Source organism: Haliotis cracherodii, unplaced genomic scaffold, assembly GCF_022045235.1.
Source record: "Haliotis cracherodii isolate W230 unplaced genomic scaffold, xgHalCrac1.p SCAF_4, whole genome shotgun sequence".
NCBI classification, from domain to species: Eukaryota; Metazoa; Mollusca; class Gastropoda; order Lepetellida; family Haliotidae; genus Haliotis; species Haliotis cracherodii.
This window is the reverse complement of record NW_027266297.1, coordinates 36,953,023-36,979,016: the sequence shown is the minus strand read 5'-3', so window position 1 is coordinate 36,979,016 and position 25,994 is coordinate 36,953,023. Positions and strand designations below refer to the sequence as shown.

At 39.4% G+C, this 25,994-nt stretch overlaps 1 protein-coding gene across 1 annotated transcript in view; it reads right to left on the bottom strand.

Annotated features, from left to right (window-relative positions):
- Positions 1–22,988, bottom strand: part of LOC139478583 (zinc finger SWIM domain-containing protein 5-like) — a 44,145-nt gene extending 21,157 nt beyond the window's left edge. The window contains exons 1-2 of the mRNA XM_071261122.1: positions 22,619–22,988; positions 1,623–1,713 (exon numbers count right to left, since the gene is read on the bottom strand). Coding sequence (XP_071117223.1) covers positions 1,623–1,713; positions 22,619–22,985 — 458 coding nt within the window. The 5' untranslated portion in view covers positions 22,986–22,988. The remainder of the gene's footprint in view (positions 1–1,622; positions 1,714–22,618) is intronic.
- Between the last annotated feature and the right edge of the window lie 3,006 nt (positions 22,989–25,994).

Below are 25,994 nucleotides of genomic sequence, written 5' to 3'. Positions count from 1 at the left end.
TAGTGGAGATAACTTTTCATGTACAGCTTAGCAATTTGAATGTGTGAAGTCAGGTGTATTGATGGAATCATGCATGCTTGACTGGCTACCAAAACATTGTTGAAAATGAAGAGAGCCTCTTGACAGAGTTGTCCCCCTTGCTACACTCCCTGATTCCGGTGAATGGGGTGGTGAATGGGTGGTAGTGTGGGTGATGCTGTAATCATAGGGGGTGGGGCCCCATGGTCAATAGCTTCATCAACAGACGGAGACAAGTATGTCATTCAGAGTAAATTGTCACTGACATCAATGGTGTCACATTTCGATTCAATTACAAGTTTTTGTTGAAAACTGATCCTGGGAGAGGTGAACTTGCCACAGATAGGCCATGCTCTAACACTTTTATGATGATTAGAAGCGATTCCTGTTCAACTCCTTACTTCCACATTATAAAGGTGGTCATATCCTGCACACAACACACAGGATAGCTACCATTTAAAATGTCGTAAATCTGTTTACGGGGTATTTAATATTTCATTAATATTATCATGTAATAAATTTTAGACCAAACACAAATGGTAGGCTTTGATTTGAAGATTAAGGATCAGAGTCAGAAGATACATTTATTCTGAAATACTACTTCATATGTTTATTCCTCATTTATCAGAACCAAGACGGAATTTTTAGCAAAGTCGACAGCATACAGCCAGTGAAGTAACAAGCCACACCAGTGAAGATCCAGATTAGAATTGGTCTTCAGCATCCCATGCTTGTCGTAAAAGGCAACTAACAGAATCGGGTGGCTTGCTGACTTGGTTGATGCATGACATCGTATTCCAATTGCGTGGACTGATGCACAGGATGTCAGTCACTGGATTGTCTGGCCTAGACTCGATTACTTACAGACTACCGTCAAATAGCTGGAATATTGCTGAGTGCGGCGTTAAACAACAAACAACAACAAACAAATAAAAGTAATCAGCCAAACATTGATGGTCTAATGAACCAGTTTGTACCAACTCAAGTTTGTACTTCACCCAAAAGAGTACCGTATTTTCTTGAGTATAGTGCGCACATTTTTCCCCAAAAACACAGCTGTGTAGAAGGGGGTGCGCATTATATAGAATTAATGAGTTTTGATGTTTTTCCCCCATGGAAAGACATTACCGTGAGCACGTAACACCGGAAAAACCATGTCAACAATTCCATACTGAAGTACGCAAATTAATCATGTTATTACACTGTCTGGCGGTAAATCAACCTGTTTGGGGATTTTTTATCTCAAATTTCGAATTTGTACTGACAAAGTTTCTCATCACCTGTTTGTTTGCCAGACTTCGCTAAAGGGATACAGTGTTGTTTTTTTCTGCGCTTGGTATTCAATTTTTTTTCCCAAAATATTGAATCCGCTAGAGGGGGGTGCACATTATACATCGGTGCGCACTATACTCAAGAAAATACGGTACTAGAATTTGTACTTCACTTAGAAAGTGTAATCCCAAACATAATACTTGTTACATTTGACCACTTTCTAAAAGACACTGTGCATTCACAGATCGTACCACAGTTCATAACCCAGTACTGTAGCAAGTTGACAAAATGGCAGGCATGATGGTATACTGTATGTAGACAAGTCAACTCACCTGTCAAAACTTATTGATACTTGGTATGGTTTTTCTGGCTCTGAGAAAAGGGGTTTGGCAGGCTCTGTTATCGTTCCGCTTAAGTGGAAGCCTGAAAAAGAACAAGACAATCTTAAATATGAACAAAGATAAACAGGTACAAAGTCAAGTGTAAATCACATGTGCTAGAAAAAAATCTAATTCGGAATGTATGCTGCAGATTCTTTCAATGTTCACAGTTAATAGCAATATTCCAGCTATGAGATCAGCCTGTAAACAATGGAGTAAAACAAACCAGTGATTAATATTATGAGCAATGGCCTACACCGTCAGGCTACGAGGACAGGCAATCACCGAAGTAACAGGGTGTGGCCACCCAATCCAGTTTCATCTTACAACCAGCATAGGTTGCTGGGGAACAGTTCTAACCCTGAATCCCCATTGAGTGATTCCTCCAATGAATGGTTCTTTAGGATACATATCACATTTCTCAAAAGAACAAATACAATTATGACATACATTCCTCCACGGCAGTCGTGGTATTTCATTAACATGCATGTCTTCGTTAACTTAAACCAACTATGGAGGCACTGGGGTAGCCTAGTGGTTAAAGCATTTGCTCTTCAGACTGAAGGCCTGGGTTCTATTCTCAACATTGGTACAATGTGTGAAGCCATTCCTGGTGGCCCCCGAATGACATCCCACTACACTTACTAAAGCAACAAGATGTATGTTCTAGTAATGTCTACTAAAATGACAAACAGAAATATCTTAAAGTGACAAATACCGCCTAAAATATTTTGTTTCATTTCCATAGCAACTCTACAGGACAAAGATAAATCATATTCATAAAAATTATAGAATTCTGAATCTCTCCACACTCCACTCTGTTCAAACTATCCTATCATATCATCATAAAGATAACGCTCCTAACATAGCCAGCCCCTTGTATCCACTTTTAACAGACTCACATTGCTTCATGCATGTCAACATCCTAATTGGCATTCTGATAAGGGATTGTTAGAGTAATTTCCACAATTCACAATGCCCAATATGCAGTGGCTGTAACGCTAGTAGACCCCAGCGGCACACCGGCCTACACCTGGTCCTGAGTGCGCAGGGCCCTGACTGTTTGTAGCGCTACAACCATCGTAATGACATCCTTTAACAAAGACTTACAACTGTCGTAAAACTACAAACACTTTGAGTATTGGATGATAACAAACATCCCAGGAATCCTACATTTCTTTCATTTCCAAAGCATTAGAAGCACTACAAGTGGGTGAACGCTTCTTTGAATATGTGGAACAGTTTATCAACAATATCACAGCCTTATGTGGAAGGTCCTAAGGTGACACAGTTCATAGATGTTTACCGTATTGTGGAAACCATCAATTTCTCGGACGGAGCAGAAAGACCAAGGATCACGACCTCGGTAGATATGGGACTGAACCTATGAAAAGTAGATCCTGGTCTAAGGGACTCAAATATGCAGTGCCAATTGCAGCAAGGATCAATTACTTGACCTCATATGTTTTCTTCCACCCATTTATACAAGAGTCATTAACTGATTCCAATTACAATGCTAATTAAAAAGAGCACGCAAGAAAACACGGATACAAAAGAATAAAAAATTGTTGCTATCTTTTTCAACATGTTCAACAGGGTCGAGGCTATTGTTGAGTGACTATTGTTTACTGAATGGATGCAGTGAGGTTCAGAGTTTGAACCTCAAGTAGGTAAACGTGTAGAACTTCTCATACACAATTTAATAATAGTAGTATCATCATACATTTATGATACAGTATTTCTGCATATCACAGTATGTCAGCTTAATGTTGATAAATTAAAAAGCGATGCAGGTCATAGACGTTTACAACTCTGGTGACAAGCATGGGTATGGTGCAGACTAACCAAGGCCCATAACGGAGATGAATCTGGGATTCAAACCCATATCACAGAATCCTGGCATGCATAAGGTATGCAACTCTGCACAGCTGAGGTCTTAAACACATCTTATCCCCCTAAAGAAGGGAAAGATAAGTTCATATTACCTCATAGCAGAATAAACTATGTACATACCGTGGGCAACATTTGTTCTCTAATATAGATAGTTATTCCACCTGGTTATTCTTCATCAGCCACTACATGCAAACTGTGACAATAAGTCCTATTGGCAGATATACATCCAAGTTTTCACTAATCCCATTTATAGGCCTATGCTGTAAGGTGCATATATTTACTTTTCTCCTAAACATGACACTTGAATAATTTCAACAGATAAATTGTGTTTTTGCAAATACACAAATATTTACTTATGAAAAACATATAATATTTATAACAGTACAGATTTGAGGTCTTAGTGGCTATTGCACATACATAATATTTGTGTAAAAGTACAGGTTTGAGGTCACAGTGTCCTACCTATATATGTTACCAATATCATGTTTAGACCGAAAATATTTCTACACTCCACTTACTATAGGCACTTGTTAATATTTTCAATAAATTCTTTCTGATCTTTTGTTACCAGACAAAAAAAACTTTCCTTTGTCTATATACATTGAATTGCTGCAAATATATGCAACGTCGATCATATTCAATATATCATGATATATACAAATGTATTTTTTAATAATTAGATTGTCTCAAATTTCATTATTTACATGTTTGCATATGTATATCCTGAAGAAATATAGATGTCTATCAAGCATATTTTTGTTGCATCCATATTATGCCTATTCATGTTTATTAATTCTAAAAACATAAATGACGATATATTTTATGTTGCATTGATGCTTTACATCCAGTATAATGCATACATCATTTACATGTCATGGTCAAATAGCAGACATCTGTTCTGGTAGACATCTTGTTATGCTGTTCAGCACATATGTTCAGTATAAATTATCACAAAATTTGAAACATAAATCTATAATTTTGTCATCAACATTTGTTGAACAAACCTCACCATCAGACAGCTGGGAATAATTCAATATTTGGAGTACAGCGAGTAATGATACTGCCTTTGTCCCTAACCTACATCAATAGCATCTTTTTCTCGGGAGAGGAAAGTCAAATCAAGCAATGAAAATTATTTCGTCCCATATTTTCCTATCAACAAGATCAAATTATCTTAAAAGTATTATTCCAAAATGTGAATAAGTGAACGAAAGAGGTCGTAGGAATTTGAGACATATGAAAACTGAAATTACACTAGATAATACTGTAATAAATATTACCAATCACCATAATTTAATTAAATCTACACAACTATGACCATGATGAAACACACAAACCCAAATGAACTGGATCACAGTTCATACTCAAACCCAATGATCACACAACACGGAATACTCCTAAATTACAATATTAATCAATAGATATTTACTAATATTCATCCACAATGGACACACAACGATTCTCAGTCTAATAATACTACATATATATGTTGCATGCATGCATATGTCTATACGCACTTACTCAGTTGGAAAAGATTGAGCAATTTAGTTTGGCAATACCCTGTGACAAAGACGGGGAGTCAGAGCCAGGAGCTGGGGTAAGTTGACAAGCAATGTAGGAATGCCAATGGGTCTTCTAGACCGACACAAAGAGGTAACTCTAGCATGGGGAATTCGCCTTCTCCCCTTCCTCTTATGTTCATTAAAGCACCAGTGGGTAATAAGCCTTTCTGGCTGATGCATTAAAAGACAAAAGATTTCTTTCTTGGCTTGTTCTCTACCCGGGGCAGTGAACTTAAGAACCAATCACATTTTGGGTAATCAAAAGGCTGAGTGTTAGGTGATTGATCTGGCTTGAAAGTGGAGACGAAATAGGCAGACGTCCGTTCATGCAGTTAAACACCCTGCAGAAAGAGGGCCACACCATTTTGGGAGGGGGAGTGTGGGGCACAGTTGTGCAGGCCTCTCCGATTCCTGGTCAAACAACCATTCTCCCATTGACAAACTCCGCTCTTCAATTGAGAAATGCTTTTGTTGACTATCAACATTGGGTACAATACGCACACTGACAATCATTGTAGCAGCCCTAAACCTGAATTTCAATGAAAGCTTACTTCCACATGACAAGGGTTTTTAAAGGGAGTGATTTGTATCTCAACTTGTAACAAAAGCCCAACTGATCTCATAGCAGTTGACAAGTCTAGCTTAGGGCCAGCAAGTTATTGATGGTTGACATGCAGATATTAATGACTGCTGGGAAACCTTGTCCATGATAATCGATGTGGGTATATTGAACCATGATACAGTTTCTGACATACTTTTTGAAAAAGCAAACAAACTCGGATAAATATTCAAAGAATGCAGTGCATCAGCCAGGGCCTAGCCCCTAACCAGCATGTAAACTTTACCATGTATACTGTGGGGAAGAATTTACCTTATCTGTGGAATTTCTCACAGGGGACACAAGGTTGTAGCTTGGAGAACGAACACTAACCATGGTATTTATAGATAGTGTGTCCACACCAGCAATCACAACTCCATCAAACTCAAGCTTGTCTTCTCAGGGACATTTATCCTCGAGTTTTGAATGACAAAGAACGGACTTTGAGTGGTGGCTAGATCTACAAAGTGAAGTATGGCTTGACCCCCAGGCCGAGCCTTGGGGTGGTTGGAAGAGGGATAGGTTTATGGTCCAGGGGGCACACTCAGATCCCTACTCATGCCTGGAAGAGTCCAGACCAGTCAGCTTTCCAGCGGAACAGATAAGCTGAAATAACATCACTGATTTATTATTCCTACCTGTGAGGCTCATGCAGCCATGAGGCCATGTATCATGATGAACATTGCATGTGGGCAGATAGATCTGTCAGCTGTCTATTCATGCCTGTCATTGCATATCGGGACATTTTAGCCACCGACACCGGCTGTGCCTATGAAATATATATCTGTTGTAGACACAGCCCAGCATGGTGCAAGCCCTCAGCAAATGATGTCCCAGGGAAAATGCCAACCACATGTTCCAACTGTGGCCATGAAAGGCCCCGTGCAAACCACTCCATTTTCTGAACTTTGTCATCCATTACTATATAATTTGAATGTGGATCCGAACATGCCATGTGTAAATATTTGTAATAGCACATGATACTCAATACTTTATGTACTGGCATAACAACAATAGATAATTGGAAACCTTACTATCACAGAATCATTTGCAAGTAGGCTCAGGTTTCTAATTTCTTGTTAATATATTGAGAACACTCAGCTCACAATAATCTCACTAGCGATAAAAGAAGTACTCGGGTTAACTCAAAGTCTGTTGAACTGAAGTACCGTATTCAACGTAATAAGCGCCAAGGGCGCTCTCAAAATTAGAAATAGAGGGCTCTTATTAGAATATTATTTAGGTGAAAAATATACAGAGTTGAAAGATCGTAAATTTCGTGGATTATGCTGACAGCTTGAAATGTTTATATTCAACAGATATATTTTTCCAGAACTTAACTGCCCATAATTAAGGGTGCATATAACACACGAGTGCTTATCATAAATGAATAAATAAGTCTTGTGTACATTGATCAATTGGAAGGGATGCTAATTGGGATTGTTCACTGGACAATATATATTAGCAAATATCGCTGTGGGCGCTTATTAGAGCGGGGTGCTTATTATGTCGAATACAGTATTCCCAAACCAAATTAGTCAACATGTGAGCATGATAAACTAAGAAAAGAAAACACAACCTTAAATCAAGAAGCCTACATTGGCTCCCTTTCTAAACATATCAAGTTGAATTTTATGACTATTATGTGCAAGAAGGGAACAAAATGGTGATTTCCCATCAGAATTTCCCCACCCTCCAGGGCAATAAGAATTCAGGATCTCATAAAAAACTTCATGTGTTAAAGTATTTGATCACGTACAGCTGCTGCCCTTTACACACTTCCTCACCAACCCTAGGAAATGTACCCTCGATGTTTAAACTGAAGAGCATCTTACCCGGAATGAAATACACAAACATATGACCCAGGTTAGAAAAATCTATAAAAGTCATTTGAATTGGGTGTTGAGAAGAATTTATGTGGATGTCCTCGACCACTGCCATGTTACAGAATATGAGCTGGATTGATATTCTTCTTGATAATCTTAGCCATTGTGCTAGCTGTAGCACTGTAAACAGTCACCTGAAATTTATACCCACTTACTGTACAGCCGACAATATATGGTGCCTTGCAAACCGTTGCTCCGTAATGAGTAGGAGGCCAATGTAAAAACCTAGCATTATTCAATACTCATGATATATGCTATAATCTCTCATGCAGAAAGTATTGTCATGTAAAATGGATTTTTTTCAACGATATGAAAGCTTGCTATGAGATGGATCGATCTAATAGATTCCTGATAAAAAAGATAATTTTGCGTGCTATCATTGAGCCCATATGTAATTGGAGAATACAAAGGAGCATATCTGTTCTGTGATTAGCCAAAAAAAAACATCATGTTATTCTGGTTCACAGATCAATCGTCTCGAATGACTGAAGGAAGTTTTAAAAGAACTCTCGCAATAACCCTGCTGAATAGCTGCATAAGAAGCCTTCCGTTCTAGCAGTAACTCACTTGCTTAGTTCATCTCACCCTTATTAGTTGCCTACTTATGTTTAAAGCCCATCAAAAAATGATGTACTTCCCATAACCTGGCCTCATTTTTTTTAAAGTCGACCCTTGCAATTTTATGGCGATGCACTTCCATCCAATAGGGGAGGTGAAGTGCCCTAGTGGCGTTTTGCTCATCAGGCCAAGGTCAATTGGTTTCCCCACATGGGTAAAATGTGTGGAGGACGTTCTTGGTGCACTGCCATTATCAGGATTTTATGGAATCGACCTCACTTTTCATGTTAATATGATAATTAAAAAAATATCAGTTTTGCCTTCTTCTTTTTTATCATGACTTTTGGAAAACATTGTAGCAACTGAAAACCATGAAATCTGAAGATGAATATGTTTAGGTCTAAAAAACCCCGAAACCAGTGAAAAATATATACAAGTGCTGAAAGGATATTTTTAAAAAATCAGTTTCTTATCACTGGCTAGAACTATTCCTTCAATAAATATGTAAATTTATACAAGTTCAATAGATACTTCCCCTTCGATCCCTTCCATAGACAACGCACTGCTGCATACTCAATATTCATGAGGCTAAAATTAGTAGGTGTCACATCTGATCCTATTGTGGATGAGTAAGTGCTATCAATATGCAGCTGGACTCAAGGATGCAGGCAAGTCCAGCTGAGTCCAAGGAAGCTTTGGGCAGCAGCTCTGCTAAGCTGACCTCCCATCCTCCACCAATCTTCATCACTACACCAGAGTCAATGAGAACACATCTGTCATGACTGTGTGCCACACAATAGTACCTGTGCCCGGCCATTGTGGTCGTGTGAGGGGGCGTGACTCTCCTCAATGAACAAGTGCAGCACATGAATAATATATGTTTTCTCAATCATTAGCCATTGATCTGCCCCCATCAATCTCAGCCCAACTAACAAGGGACAGAGAAGGGTTTAGTGGGGTTTAGTTCTCCAATAGAAGCTTCTTGGAGCTCAGGACACAAATGACCATAGCCTTGCACTGGCCAGACAGCAGGGAATAGTGTCCGATTTCGTCTGCAGTTACTGACTGGCCGTTGACCTCGAACCTGGGGTCATGAAATACCAGCATCGCAGAAATCCATGTCAGTCAGTTGGCATGTGTAAGGGATACCCGATATTCAAATCCAAGGGGTGCAATTGGTGGGTAAATAGGTACAGGATGCCTTGTCAGTGTGATGTATGCTTGTGTCCACGACAGTAGCCAATGGGAAGGTATGCTTTGTCTAAAAATTATCACTTTCCATAATGCAGCATTGTCCTTTTATATTAAATTATCCATCTCAGTTTGAGAGGGTTCGGAGAAAACCATGAGAGAAGGTAACTCGAGGACATGAACCAGCTAATGGGGATACTGATCCTGGAGACAATTACATGTATCAGGCAGCACTATTAGGGACAGTGAGTGAGTGAGTGAATGTTGTTGTACACGGCAATCAGCAATAGTCCATTATTATATGGAGGCCTATTAAAAAAATCTGGGTCTGCCGAACAGGCAGTTCATAGCATGTCCAAAAATCTACACTATCAGTTAAAGATACAGCACTTTAAGTCAGGTCATGCACCGAAACCATCCAATCCTGGGGACTTATTTTGCACCAGAATCAGAAGCGGATTCACATAGAGGGTTCTTTGCCCCCACCCCCCCACAAAAAAACCAAAAAACAACAAAAAAACCAACCCATCTGACATTGTGTACGCTGACCATAAGGAAAAAATTAATACTGGTTTACCTATTGTGTATGAGATTATTTGGGTAGGCATAAGGATGGACCATCATTTCCACTATAATGAAAGAAACTGTATGAAACTTTTAAAGTAAACTTTATCAGGTAGTATCCAGTTCCTTTAGAGAAGAGTTATAATAGTACAGCTGGTTTAGAAGTAACACTCTTCTGCCAAACTGGACTGGACTAGTTTTCTGACATTAGCTGACACAGATTTGAGTTTCGCCATGTGCATAGTTTTCTAGCTGGACAGATAATGGTCTGGGCTGAACTTTAGGAATTATTTATCAAAGCTGCTGACTGTTAATTGAGAGAGTTTGGACGGCTCCCCAGCTTTTGGACTGTCAGTAATGCACCCTGAAGCATACAGTGATATTTCAACAATTATAGTCCAATAATACCAGGATGGAGAGCTTCACAACTGTGACCAGTGTCCGTGCTGATACCCAACAATCAGTCATTCAAGCATTTCCTTTTCATACTGTCAAAATCCTTAAAATGATTCCACCCGTTTACATGTAGTAGTTAAGAGATCAGCCCAAGTGTGTAGTGTCCTGGAATGTCACCTGACAATGGCCGGAACTGACCTATTGTTGCAAGCACCTGCCAGTGGCTACTACACCTGAGTACGTCCAGTGATAATTGAGCTGAAATGATCAATGAATTATCAGTTTCTTGTGAATGTGTAAATGTAGATCCAGATACTAGATCAATACCCAGAGATTGCTGTGTATGAACAAAGGATAAGATCATGGCAGCACTATTGTATATAATAGTAATCAAACCATGTCCCATCATGACTGTTATAACAAACACGTTCAATTGAAATGAAATATCAATGCAATATTAAGTCAACATGATCAGTGTTATTTACTGAAACATCTAATTGAAAAGAAACAATTACAGCATAAAATAACAAGTCTTGTGCCAGGCATTGTGACATTATCAACGTTTTATGATAGTAATTATATACTTGTTGGTAAAAACATTATGCTCTTTCAGTGTGCAATGTGAATAACTTCATTATCATAAACAGAACAATAATTTGTACATGCATGCACGCACATAAACACATAGGCACATTTATATATATACATATATAGTGTGCGTGTGTGCGTTCCATATTTATAATGACATGATAAAAATTAAATAAAATTAACATAATATTATTACCAGCAAGAAATCCCCCCTCCAAAAAAAATAAAAAAATGTCATCTCTTAAAGGTGCGATAAGAATAGGATAAGGAAGCGAGCATCATGGGACAGCCTCAGCTGCCTTCCTGTATTGTACGTAAATCTAGGTCATTCTATTTTGAAATAAGCACACAATGAAAATAGTGTCATAAAGGTTTAAATGTGACAGAAATATCTTGCTTCCTTCTGTTGGCTCAATACACACTCAAGCATGGAGATTCAAAAACAGCTCATGGGAAAAACTGACAGCGATCTCCATTTAAGAAGCAAAGGTCAGAGGCACTGGATATCGTTTGTGCAAGATGATTCCCATAGCATCAGCTACATCCTCTCACATCACATGAGAGAACTTCCCTTCATGGTGACTGTCCAGTTGTAGATGCCTCCCACTAACCCCCTACTGCACTCATATTCTGTGTTGAAAATACCCGGCCGATCCCCAAGCAAACCATGCTGTATACATGCCCCATTCTTTGCTCTGAATAGTAACAACACTCACCCGTAATCACCCCCATGTGGAGTACGGATAACCCTGTGTAGGGTAATGGTAACCCCATGTAGTGTAAAGAAATATCCATTCTCCCACCCTGTGCAGTGAAACACAACCAAATATATCTCCCATGTAGAGTAAGGAAATATCCTTTCTCCCATCCTGTGCAGTGGACACAACCAAATATTTCTCCCATGTAGAGTAAGGAAATATCCATTCTCCCACCCTGCGTAGTGGACACAACCAAATATTTCTCCCATGTAGAGTAAGGAAATATCCATTCTCCCACCCTGCGCAGTGGACACAACCAAATATTTCTCCCATGTAGAGTAAGGAAATATCCTTTCTCCCACCCTGCGTAGTGGACACAACCAAATATTTCTCCCATGTAGAGTAAGGAAATATCCATTCTCCCACCCTGCGCAGTGGACACAACCAAATATTTCTCCCATGTAGAGTAAGGAAATATCCATTCTCCCACCCTGCGCAGTGGACACAACCAAATATTTCTCCCATGTGGAGTAAGGAAATATCCATTCTCCCACCCTGCGCAGTGGACACAACCAAATATTTCTCCCATGTAGAGTAAGGAAATATCCTTTCTCCCACCCTGTGCAGTGAAACACAACCAAATATATCTCCCATGTAGAGTAAGGAAATATCCTTTCTCCCATCCTGTGCAGTGGACACAACCAAATATTTCTCCCATGTAGAGTAAGGAAATATCCATTCTCCCACCCTGCGTAGTGGACACAACCAAATATTTCTCCCATGTAGAGTAAGGAAATATCCATTCTCCCACCCTGCGCAGTGGACACAACCAAATATTTCTCCCATGTAGAGTAAGGAAATATCCTTTCTCCCACCCTGCGTAGTGGACACAACCAAATATTTCTCCCATGTAGAGTAAGGAAATATCCATTCTCCCACCCTGCGCAGTGGACACAACCAAATATTTCTCCCATGTAGAGTAAGGAAATATCCATTCTCCCACCCTGCGCAGTGGACACAACCAAATATTTCTCCCATGTAGAGTAAGGAAATATCCATTCTCCCACCCTGCGCAGTGGACACAACCAAATATTTCTCCCATGTAGAGTAAGGAAATATCCATTCTCCCACCCTGCGCAGTGGACACAACCAAATATTTCTCCCATGTAGAGTAAGGAAATATCCATTCTCCCACCCTGCGCAGTGGACACAACCAAATATTTCTCACTTGGAGAGTAAGGAAATATCCATTCTCCCACCCTGCGTAGTGGACACAACCAAATATTTCTCACTTGGAGAGTAAGGAAATATCCATTCTCCCACCCTGCGTAGTGGACACAACCAAATATTTCTCACTTGGAGAGTAAGGAAATATCCATTCTCCCACCCTGCGTAGTGGACACAACCAAATATTTCTCCCATGTAGAGTAAGGAAATATCCTTTCTCCCACCCTGAGTAGTGGACACAACCAAATATTTCTCCCATGTAGAGTAAGGAAATATCCATTCTCCCACCCTGCGCAGTGGACACAACCAAATATTTCTCACTTGGAGAGTAAGGAAATATCCATTCTCCCACCCTGCGTAGTGGACACAACCAAATATTTCTCACTTGGAGAGTAAGGAAATATCCATTCTCCCACCCTGCGTAGTGGACACAACCAAATATTTCTCCCATGTAGAGTAAGGAAATATCCTTTCTCCCACCCTGAGTAGTGGACACAACCAAATACAGATCATCCCGTCATAGTCAAGCTAGTAGTAAGGCTAAACAATTTTCATTTGTAGGTTTACAGATACTTCTTGGGGAAATTAATGTTTGGAATGTGAAAAAAAGAGATAAAAAAGATAATTCAGATTTTGTTTTTGTTCTTCAAGAATCTATTGAATATATGTGTGCATTACATCTATGAGACCAGTCTCCTTTTATCTTTAGTTCAACATTGTACACACAATATTGGTGCTAAATATGTAACTTTGCAGTCACACAGTATTTAAACAGTATAAAAAATAAGGCTTCCCCACCCTGCATATCTTAAGAGTATTACCCTGACATAGTAGAGGACAAATAACTCACCCCCACCCTGAATTGTCAGAACACCCCACCCTGAATTGTAAGGACACCCGCTCCTATTCCTAATAGACACTGCCACCACAAAGACAAGACCATATCATATTACCCCCACACTAACAATTACAACAGCCACCAAAAAAATATGAAAGAGGAGACAAAGATTTCATTTTGCGAGACAGGACACACTCGAGTCCACTGCTCCACAAATTAACCTTTACCTACTTTTCTACAAGGAACAAGAGCTCTCTAATTATCCTCACAATAAGTTCTCCCTCACACCCAGTCACTTGAACTCCATATAAAGAGCCTCATCCCCCTCTTCCTCCCCCCTCCCCTCCCTATTGTCCCCCACAAGGCAACCAACCAACCCACAACACAATAAGAGGGAGATAAGTCATTAAAGTCGTTCAATACTCTCTGAAAGGGTGTACTGGGACACTACTATGCCCATGTGGAAATTCCTACATTAATTTATCAAAGCACCTGTCACCTGAAATGCATGAGGAGACTGCAATAAATGAAGAAAATAACTTGCCAACAGGTAGATGGATCTAACATCATTTTACCTATGATTTTTATTTGTCCTCTAACACCTGATAAAACCCACAAAAGATGAAAGTGTGCAATGTTTGTCAACAGCTAGTATAGTTGAATATGTTCACAAAGACAAGCAAAAAGGAGTATTTTCGCCACAAGATTATCAAGCCGCACGTTTTGTGAAGAAGTGATTCTCCAGTTAGAAGGCGCGGAGGAAAACACTCCTGCACAATAGGACGCCAATTGGAGGAAAGAGATGAAAGACTGTTTTCTCAGTTTTGTGAGGGTTTTGAAACCCAATCAGACTGGTGTGATGTGGGACCCAAGTGACAGTGGACTGTGAAGGCAACCAACTCTCTGCCCATCCACCGACAACAGCATCCTGCACTGGCTCACCCAGGAAATCCCTTGCCCTGAATCTTCTAAAGCTAGTGAAGGCAGGATTGCCTGGCTTTCACAGTTACAGTCATACATGTGCACCATCGACACTGTCTCACTTCAATGACGCTTAATTGTTGGCTGTTTCTTCCTCAGGTAAAGTAAACGCAAGGCAGACCACTCCTGCCATGCTTAGCTGAGCTAAGCCTCTTTGCCTTAAACTACTTATCTGTATGTGTGCTGGTAGGTATTTGAGAAAGGGATGACTTGAGCGTGAACAAAGTATATCACAAGTCGTGTCTGGCAGTCTGGCACGGGGAGGTGGCGACTCATTCCTGTGAACACGCTCAAGACACCTGCCGTTATAACTACCCAGGAATTTGGATTGAGAAAGAAACATTTGTCAGTCCTGTGAGGGCTGTACACGCAAAGTGTAGTACGAGGGCTTTATGGCGACAGGGAGAATTCCCTCAAGGGATTTGACAAACAAATCTGTTTTGTTGTGGACATTGTGTATTTGGTCGCAAGCGAGGAGAATATAGGGCAAACACAGAATGGAATTTTGAGAATCTAAAAGAAGGCACAGAATACACGCTTGAATCTCGAGAAAATTACAACAAATATCCAACTGATGACTTGCTGTGTTGCCAAGCAAAATACAGCCAGTTGAAGAGCTGTGACATTCTCGAAGAAGTGGAAGGACTCAAAAGCAAGTTAATTCAGAGATTGCCAGTCAAATGACATTTTTAGCTGTGGAGCAATCTACAGCCACTTGGCTACAGAAGCACATTAACAGGTGTAGGATACAAGACCCCTAGTAACTCTCCACAAACACACACATTAGCAACAAGTCAGGTCTAACTAAAACCTGGATCAAGTCACTCCAGGAAACTAATTAACATCCCATTTCACATTCAATATACAAAAATACTCAGAATCTCAACAGTATCAGATTATCATCATCATCATCATCATCATCATCATCATCATCACAGTTCTGATAATTGGTATCATATTATGTATAACAACCTTATTGGCACAGCAAAGTTACTTATACACTATTGTACAATATTTCATATTTGTTCATAAATTTTTGTATTTATAATAAAAAGGGCCTCAAAATGTTTTCACCACGCTCACAAAATGTAAATACTTTCATGTAATTTACGGCTATTCATTAGTATGATTAATGTAAAAAAGGGGACCAGCATTAAACCATGTGAACTGCCTCCATGAACCATAAAAAACATTTTTCCCAGACCCTCCCACAAGCTGGGGGGCCAACAGACACCAGGTCCACATTCCTGTACACAAGGATTGTGAACCAGACTCCATCCCCCTCCCCCGGACTGGCTTCACTCAGTAATGGATCTCTGTATACACAAGTATGACACCAATGTAAATCTTACACTGTATATATTGGTCCTAAGGAGGTACTTTCAATAGCTGCAGGGGGATAGACTTCATACCCCTTGGCCCACAAAGCCTAACAAAGACAGATAGCTCTGTCCTGATCCTTGTCAAAAGAATTATCTCACATCCTTCTCATGTGGTAATTTATTCATCAACATACCTGGCAGAATGCCAAATTATTTTGACATTCAGGTGACGCTTTAATTAATAAGTCATCTCTACGACCCTGTTTTACATCATCCGTTCAGTACATGCACCAAGAGGGCTTCGAAACAATGCCCTTCTGGTAAAATTACCTCAGTTGGAACATGAAGATCAAATTTGCATAGAGTTACCCTCAAGGACCAAGCATTAAGAATGGGTCAGTGGACTGCTCTGGGTCCCTGGAAGATTGCTTAATTAATCATTTCATATATTGTTACAGGGCTTGTCGTGACCGTAACCTGCCTGGCGAGTGGCGACTCAACTGAACCTGAATTCCTTCTCATTTAATGCATACATAAAGTACCATACATGTCAATTATTCTCATTCAAAGCACATCACAATAAAACGTATTATTTGCAAACTTCAAAGGATGATATAAAAAGAAATAAGGACAAATTACATTTATGTTTAATGTTGTATAATGGTATATAAATATGTGAAACGTGACATTAACCTCAAAGATAAAACATGAAAAATTCATTCTGAAGAGGATATGCTAGTATAAACATAGTGCAGATGTTTTCATATATTCTAACTGACATGTATCTCTTTCAAACATCAAACAAATATAAAGTTTGATAAATATTTAACATTAGCGTCAATAGACAGGAATGTGAGAACAGCCGTATACTCCATGTACACTGGCCATGGAATGCTACAAGGCAGAGCTGCGAGGGGTTCCTTACACTTTCTACATAATGGATATCACTTCGGGGATAGCAACATTCCTTGAGCACTTAACATACTTCATTAGCCTGATTAGTAGATCCACAACACAACCATGCCACAAGCATGAAAATGTCATTTCATCATGACATATTTGCAGTAATACTTTTGCAAATTGTTGTTTACAAATAAACAGTGAGAGTATGGTTTTAGGACGTTTTAAGCAATATTCCAGCAACATCAGGGAAACCAGGAATGAGCTTCACACATTGTACATGTTGTGAATCGAACCCTGGTCTTTGTCATGACGATGTACACTTTAACCTCTAAGCCACCCTACCGCCCCACTCATAAATGTAACAATACCAATCCCGCCATGAGACTGAAAAACATTAATGCTACTGATTAACATAATATGTCATGTGACACTGGCTATTAAGTGCTGACTGTACACTGTTAGTACAATTATTAGTACAATATACTTTCCTAAACACTTTGTTACACATTTTGAATGAAAATGTTTATTATACCACAGTGCACAATGTACAAACAATAGCGTCACTGGAATTTTATGTGAGGAGACTATACCAGTCTGTGACTTAAGCCATGGATTAAAAGCCAGAATCAGTTCTTTCAGTCTTGTAAGCCTGAATCAGCTCTTTCAGTCTTGTGGACTTTGTTCGTGTTCGAGACTAAACTCTACTGAAAATGTGTCAAAATTCGGTAAACTGAAACACACTGACACACTTACCTAACCTCACCTGTTATTCATATTTCATGTCATGCATAAATTATCATTGACTAATTAGAATTTAAATTCAACTGCATTTAAAGAGAAAACAGGTTTTTTTTAAAACCCTTTTTAATGTATATTAATCTAGCAGTTGAGGAGTATCCTAATTACAATGTACATGGTATATATATATGGATTGGGGAGCGAAATTAGCAATAGCCTTGATCAGTGTTTATTAACGTTAAAGGTATCCTATTAAAAGGTCTAGTAGAATTTCAAACATTTTGGTGGTATCACTATTTGGGCTAGTAAATGTTTCACTATTTGGGCTAGTAGATGTTTCACTAATTGGGCTAGTAGATGTTCTTGGTTAATATCCCAGTAGACGAAAAATTGCATTAAAATATGGAGCATAGACCCCTTCAAGTCTAATTTAGATGCCTTAGTTCAGTCCATGCATATATGGTAAAACAATGTTAATATTATGAATACACAATCAGAGCTTTATCCAGCAAACTTGTAAAGATTTTTTTAGCATTTTTAGGCTGAACTAAAAGAAAATCAATCCAGAACAACCTCCTGTTTTAGATTAAGTATACTAATAGGTAATTATCCTTCTACATAACCTACACAATTACACTTGTCAGTTCATGGGGTTCTCTATGAGCGCATACTCGGTCCAACATTGTACACAAAACTAACAATAAACTTTACATGAGAACAAAGACGTTGACGGATGACGAAGTAAACACAATTTACAGTAAAATCCATAAGTTGCTATCCTTAAACTGCGTCTACTTTATAACAAAGGCAAGCAACAACCCTAAACCTTCTTTCATTCCATTTGAACTAAGCATGGGAGTTGTAACTCCATACAGAATATCACCAACTTGAGTAAGACAAATCACCAGTTTAATGTCTTATCTATTACCAATACACAGGTCTCAGCATATCGAGGCCTGTGACTAGAGTAATCTCTGTCTACATTAGTCTGTGCACACACATCTGGATAGCTGTGTCACCAACGTCTTGGTGGGGAGGGTCCTCATTTCTTTTGTATTGTTGCTTGTGAACATTATCTATACTTGCTTTATCTTTCCAGCAGACAAAACACGATTTGTGTAACCTCTCTACACATCAATAAATGTTCTTTGAAATATACTGCATAAAATAAAACTCGTGAATAGATAATCACACCAGCAACAAAGCTTTCCAGCTGAAACTATGCATGTGGTATTATTGTTTGTTCCATTAAGATAAAACAGATATTTCCATTTCATAATACAAGACAAAAGAATGGAAAGAAAGTCTGTATATACTACTTCATCAATTTTATCTTTCTATCATACCCAAAACAAATACTCACAATCTCAAGTGCATATTTAAATAGAATGACATATCTGACCATCCCTATCAATATTTGAGTATATGTATTTGTTTTTTGTGTGTGCGCACATGTGATATGTACGTCATGTACATACAGATCTATCTAGGACAGGGCTATACACACATTTACTGAGGTTTTGCTTGAGATATATGTCAGGACATTTCTATGATTCTATCAACCTATTCCCTGATCTTACTTCGCATTACAAATTTACAATTATATTTTGTATTTAATTGATTTCACCTACACTTTGGACATGTTGGAACACTATCATAAACACATCAAAAGAGGAGTTCTGGCATGGTTACACGGCTCTCTTCATTTGGGTTAGTATATTATTGATTTTTTTTTTTTAAGTTGATGTTTAAAAAAATAAACAATAATGGACCACAGAGAAATTTATTCAAAAATTTGATTGGTTGATTGTATTATGATAGGGATCACCAGAATAGGGATTCTTGAGCATGACAACACATTGTCTACACGCTTTATACTATAATATACAAGTAAATACTCTTGACAAAAACAAGGACCTGAGGTGGTCTGGTCAGAGTGCCGAAGGGGTCGGGCTCAATGGTTCTTGTTTTCGTATGTTTACCTCGTCAAGAGTAATCATTTGTTTCGTTTAACCGAAATTCACTTTAAAGTTTATGAAATCTTTAAACAGTCCTGTTTCATTACAGTAACTTATCTGCGAACTGTGAAATGTTCGTACCACACACCATCTTGTTTTCTAGCAGACGGGTCAATATTCATCATGTGACAGGTCAATACTGATCATTTGACGAGTCAATATTCAAGGTCGGTGTCAGTTACATGATTTGGGGTCTACATGGAAATATATTGTTTTGTCACATGGTACGGATTAACCGATGGAACTGCAAGATTCTTTATTGAGGTATAACTACTTAGAGTTTTACTTAAGAACAATGTTCCGTGTCATGTGAACAGTACCAGGGTCTTCCACTGTTCCACCTACCGACCAGAGCCTCTAGAAGCCTGATTTATAGCATGCCTAAAGCATGGCCATCTTTTCTCAGCAATAATACACAAAGTGATCTAAATATCACCCTGGCCTCGCTCTGCATTTGATCTTCAGGAACAGGCCGCCATTTAATTTGATCTTAGGCTGGAAAGGGGATACAGTCCTACATATGGGACCACTCAGTTGAGTCAGCTCCACAGTTAAACATGATACTGTGAAAGCCAGATTAACATTACACAGGCCCATATCAACATGAAACAAGTTTTCCTAAGCCAAATCAGCCTGATTCAACACCGACTTGAAACAGTTTTTAAAGCCAAATTAGACCACAAAGCCAGATCAAGTCGTGACCCATATATTTTTCCGGGTTACAGAAGTGGACTGAAAGAAGTGAAGCTGCTGTTCTGTAGAGTGTGTAAGAAAAGTCTCATAAGACAAACAAAGAGCTCTGGAGTGAGTAGATCTGTGTCTAGTACAACTCCACATGGCCTGGTCTTCTCATGGCACAGCTTGAAGCTTGGCTTTCCTGCAAACCAGCTGTGAAGCTGGAATCTGATAATAGAAAGCTGCCTCTCAATCACAGTTGAAATGTGACCATCCACAGTCCCCAGTTCCTTTTCAAATGCCCTCCACTCACACGGAGACATGTGCAATGGACGAGATCTTGTCTTTGGTCACTGTCAACAAATGCCTTCATGTTGACTCTGGACAGGTTGAACTTTTCACATTGACAGTTTAAATCTTTGCAAAAGGATTTGAGCAAGTTTCATGACAGCATGGCATAAAGATACTGTTTGAAATTGTCGATCTTGAATCTTCACTGGTTTCTTTGTGTCAGTTCAATGTTAGAAGTATAAATAGTTCTAGTTTGTAATTAAACAATGAAACCTGAGAATGCAGTTTGCAGGCAGGACATGTAACCCAGACATGTGAAGGAGGAGTAGAACTGCCAAAAGTGTATCTAAAATAAAATGCTGTCAAAAATCAATATACAAATATATTTCAGAATAACAGACTGTGTCATTCTTCTACATTAATTTCAAACATGTAATGATTAATTTATTTTTATTATTAGTTGGGTTTACAAACCAAACATGTTTTTACCAGACTACCATGATTACTAGAAGGAAGTAAAGGTACTATCATGTTTTTTTAGGAAATACATATTGATTTCTGTCACTTAATTTCAAATTGATCATCAGACTTGGTAAACGATCCATGACAAAGCACATTCTAAATCCAAGGCACCAATGATGAAGAATTCATTAATGAGAAACAATGGCGGGATTAACTCTAGGTGCAATAAAAATGCCAACAGATTAGCAAAAGTGAGGCCGTCTGAGCCAGAAACTAAGTAGGTCAATCATGCAAAGCAACCCCCTACCAATTTCCCCTTTTTCACACACAACTTCCATTACACCAGCTGTCATTTCATTGAGGTATGGACACACCCCCTTGCCTCACAGAAACTTATTCAGATTGCCTCAAAGCAGCCCTACTCATTATCTTATTTTATGACCACTTTGAATGTGAGAGCCAGTGCCGGGAAGATTAACAAACCCCAACTCAGTTACACTTGAATGTCTACCTGCATACCATCTTGATCAAATTGCTTGTGAGTGTACTTTATGACCCAATTAACTGTCTAATCTAATCTGATTGCTAGATTGTCTGTAACTCCTCAGATAAACATGTGGCTCAATTTACAGACCAGGAAACACACCCATGTTGGTTGATCAATGAGCAAGTCAATATAATATGCAATAAACATCTCTATCGGACCAGCACAGGGTTTATGGTAATTGCTTGTAAAGAAAATACTCAGCTTCACTTCACTGACCTTTTGAAGGAGGTAAAAATATATTAAAAAGAGCTATGTACATGCAAAATATTCAGCCCTCAAGGTGTGCTTTGAAAATGTACAAGTGAATGATTGAATGGAATCCACAAAGTAAACACACTGAATAAACATTCTATCAAGCTCGGTCACAATAGCTTGTTTCGGAATTTAAGTGCCATAAAGTTCAGATATATTTTATGACATCTTTCTGAGTCATAGTATGCCTAGGAGAAAACACGGGGACAACTGTTAAACGTCGATCACAGTATCACCCCTCATGTACACTCAGGGGTTGATGACACAGAGTGAATTCTCACAACCGGAAGTGAATAATGACCCCCCCCAAACATAGTAAATAAAGGGAGTGTTCTTTCAATTAGGTTGTAAAAAAAGGTTGGAGTGTAAAGCGAATTCTGTAGGAATATGTATTCTTCTTAAAACATTGGTCTAGGAGAAAAATGAAGTTTTTGTGGGATCAATTATTGAATCGATAGGCCCAGCAGCCCGTCTCGTCTGAATATATTTTCCTTGCAGAACCTCACACGTCCGTCGCCTCTCTGTAAATGTTAAAACGATTACAAGCCGAAACTGAGACGTGAATTTGTGCCTAGCCCACATAAAGCTCGAGATATCGTTGACACATGCGACAGGCGAGCTCTGGGGTCGTTTACAGATATTCATTTCACGGCGATACCCACCCATTTGCCTTGCAATGATTAGGCCCTGTATAGCCAGAAGAGAAAAGCAATAAACTCTATCGATCTTCACTTTCGTGGGTTGCAATTCGATATCTTACCTATTTGCAGAACGTTGGAAACAGCACCGTTTTCTAAAAGTTTAATTCCCTGATAAAAAGGCAGCTTTTGGCTTTCACAGTTGTCCTTATTAGAACAGTTTGCATAGGAAGAGTACATGCAAATATCCTTTTCATTTCGGGGAAACGACCAGTACACAATCCGACTTTGAACGGGCTCCGGTATCCGATCGTAAAGCTGTTCTATCCGTTGAAACGGAATATTCTCTGCCACAACTTTGGCAGAAATGTCCAGAAGAGATTCCACTTCTCTTCTATGTCCCTTTTTGTCATTAGATCCATGTGCTCTGCGCGAATTCTCGCTACAATCGCGCGATCGAGAGGAGCACAACCTCTTCGAAGCCGCCATGGGAAACATATGATTCTACTGAGAAGGTTCCCACTGCCCATGCGCGAAGAGGCTTAAAATAACTTGGCGCATGCGTATCGCTGTGGTATTTAGGTAATCCTGATTCCGACGTGAAAAATTAATGCCTAGTCCGGGCCCGAGGGAATCCCTTTGGGGAAATCCCTTTGGCTGAATGGAAGGTCAGCTGTGCCCGGGATCCGGCTTAGTATTTACCCCATTCATATTCTCTAGAGCGAATCTACGCGAGGTTTACACTCGAATTGGCCACCAAAGCAAGAACAATCTTTCTATGCTGTGATGCAGCCGCGTTACAATTTGTTCAAACACCTACGTTTTGTGTCCGATTCGCGCATTTGGGACCGCGGTCTTTCTGATATGGGTGTGGAAGCGACGTGAACTCTGAAATGCTCAGAAATGCTTCTTGTGCTTTTCTTCCCTTATGAAAGAGACGCGACGGAGGACAGGGGAACAACTATACATTGATCTTCAATACCTCTAATACGTCGTAGCGTGTATCCCGTTTGGATTGTTCGCATGTCGGATTCAAAATGTGGACTAGCAGAATTTAGCCACACTGTAGATCTAGAGCTAAGTTGTAAATGAAACGTGGCCTCGAATGTCAGCGCCCTTCCCTGTTTGTTCAATCCTATATGCAAATATCTGTTTGAAACGGACACTCATGATGTATGACCTATAACGCTTGACCTACGAATATGAATAGCTAACATGGCCGCGTGATGATCGCAATCTGAATGATTATCCAGGCCAGTAACATATATATGCAATATACACACGTTTTCCCGAACACATGTGCTGTTTCTGTTGTTCTGTCAGCGTATAAATAATTACTCATCAACAGGTCCCGTGTTCTGAATGTCAAACAACCCAAATATACATAAATTCAGACAGGCCTTTTAATAATATTACTGATAGTAGTAGTAGTAGTAGTAGTGGTAGTAGTAGTAGTAGTAGCAGTAGTAGTAGTAAAAATGATATTAATAATAATAATAATAATAATGATAATAGGCTACTTAAATTGCGCATATTTCTACACCACACAGGGGCATGCCCAAAGCGTTATTATTACCGCTTGTCACTGGATCAGTGTGCACTCAACAATCATTCTCAGCTCCCTGTGGAGTATACAACCCAAGCTGCCTGTTAGGCGCTAGATGATAAATATGCAACATACGTCTCCCAATCGATTTTAATGTGAACATGTGAATTTAATTAATTTTTCACTTTTACAATATAATAAATAACAAGACGTCACACACGACGCATTGTGTGTCACAGTAGTTCACACCTCTTTCGTCAGCTACCCATAAAATATTTTCCAATTAACACCAGCTTTCTAAGGGATATGCTGACATGCCCTGCTTTGAATGTTCTTGCATGCCTATTACGCACAAAGCGTTTATATGAAGGGGACGTCTGTCCCCCCACACCCCGAAGCAACAGTTCCCCGCTGCAATAAACCGTCTGAATAGTAGGTATCAAAATCGCCAAGGAGACTGGATGGTATTTTCAGCAATGCGTGAAAGCTTTTGCCGGAAAATACAAATGTTTTCATTGTCTCTGATTTCCTTAATTGCTCTTCTGTTGCATTCAATACACTGTTCGCCGAAAGGTGTGATGTTTTTAAAGAGAGGAGGGAGACGACTGAGGCATCACTTCAAACCGCATTGTTGTTGTGCTGTCCCAATCGAAGGTTTCGTTCCGTCCCGTTGCGACCAGCAGTCACAGGTGGCCATGTGTCGCCAACAATTCATACCCTCAACACGTGTCGTGTAATACTTATTACTCGACATGGACGCATGGCGGGGCTGGATGCATGTGCGTGCTTACCTTAACTGATTCCGTACATCAAATATAGCCTTGCTCTGCATAGTAAATCGATATGAACCAATTACAGTTGAAAGAAAAACTACCTGTGTTTATCATAAAACAACGCCATATGTCCATTATGACGTTGTCCAAGCTGAAACGTGAAATGCACAACTAGTTTATAATATTCTTTGTAGACATCCTATATTATATATTTAATAGATATGTAAGTAAAATGGATATGTGTGACCTAGCTAATTGGTGTCATCATAACCGCGGATTACGCCCATCGTCGCCTGCACAATACACGTTTAGACAAACCCAGTCTAACCACACTTCATGGAACAATTCTGGTTAGAGTGAGTGAGTTTGGATTAACGCCGCGTTTAACGGCGTTCCAGTTATATCGCGGCGTGTCAGTTAAATGTGAGAGGAAAGCCCGAATTGATACAGATTTCTGACGTTTACCACTTCGGTGCTTATGAAACCCATGAGCACGGGTATGGTGATGACAGACCTAGAAACATAATCGGGGCGAACCGGGATTCAACCCACGGTCATAGAATACTGGCGTGAGACAAGTCAGCACTGCGAAGTACGGTGCCTTAGACGAATGGGAAACCTGTCCTCCCTCAGAAAGGTCCACAGCAACCTCTGCTTGTCGTAAGGGGCGACTTACATGGTCAGGTTCGCTGACTTGGTTGATTGGATGGATGGTTCATTATGTCAATCACTGGATTGTCTGGCCCAGACTCGACTATTTACAAACCGCCGTCGTATAGCTGGAATGTTGCTGAGTGCGGCGTTAAACAACACAAAAAACCTCATAAATTATTATGTAGGAATACAAAAAAAATATTGCCATAATAAGGCATTATTAACTTTGTAAAAGTAATGAGCCAGTACTATGGGAAATCAGGTCATTAATTTGAACGAATCCGATCACATTGGCTCAAGATATATGTCTGAATACGTTACATATAATCTTTAGTCTGTGCCCCACCTGTAGATAGACATTGGATGTGTATTACATAGTGCGCCATTCATTGACTGCTTCATGTAAGCACGAAGTGCATCGCAGCGATAAAACCAATCCTTTAGATTATCGTATAGCAGGATGTTATGAATAAAAAAAAATCTCCTCCACGGTTGATGGTCGGCTGAAATTACCCTTAATCAGGT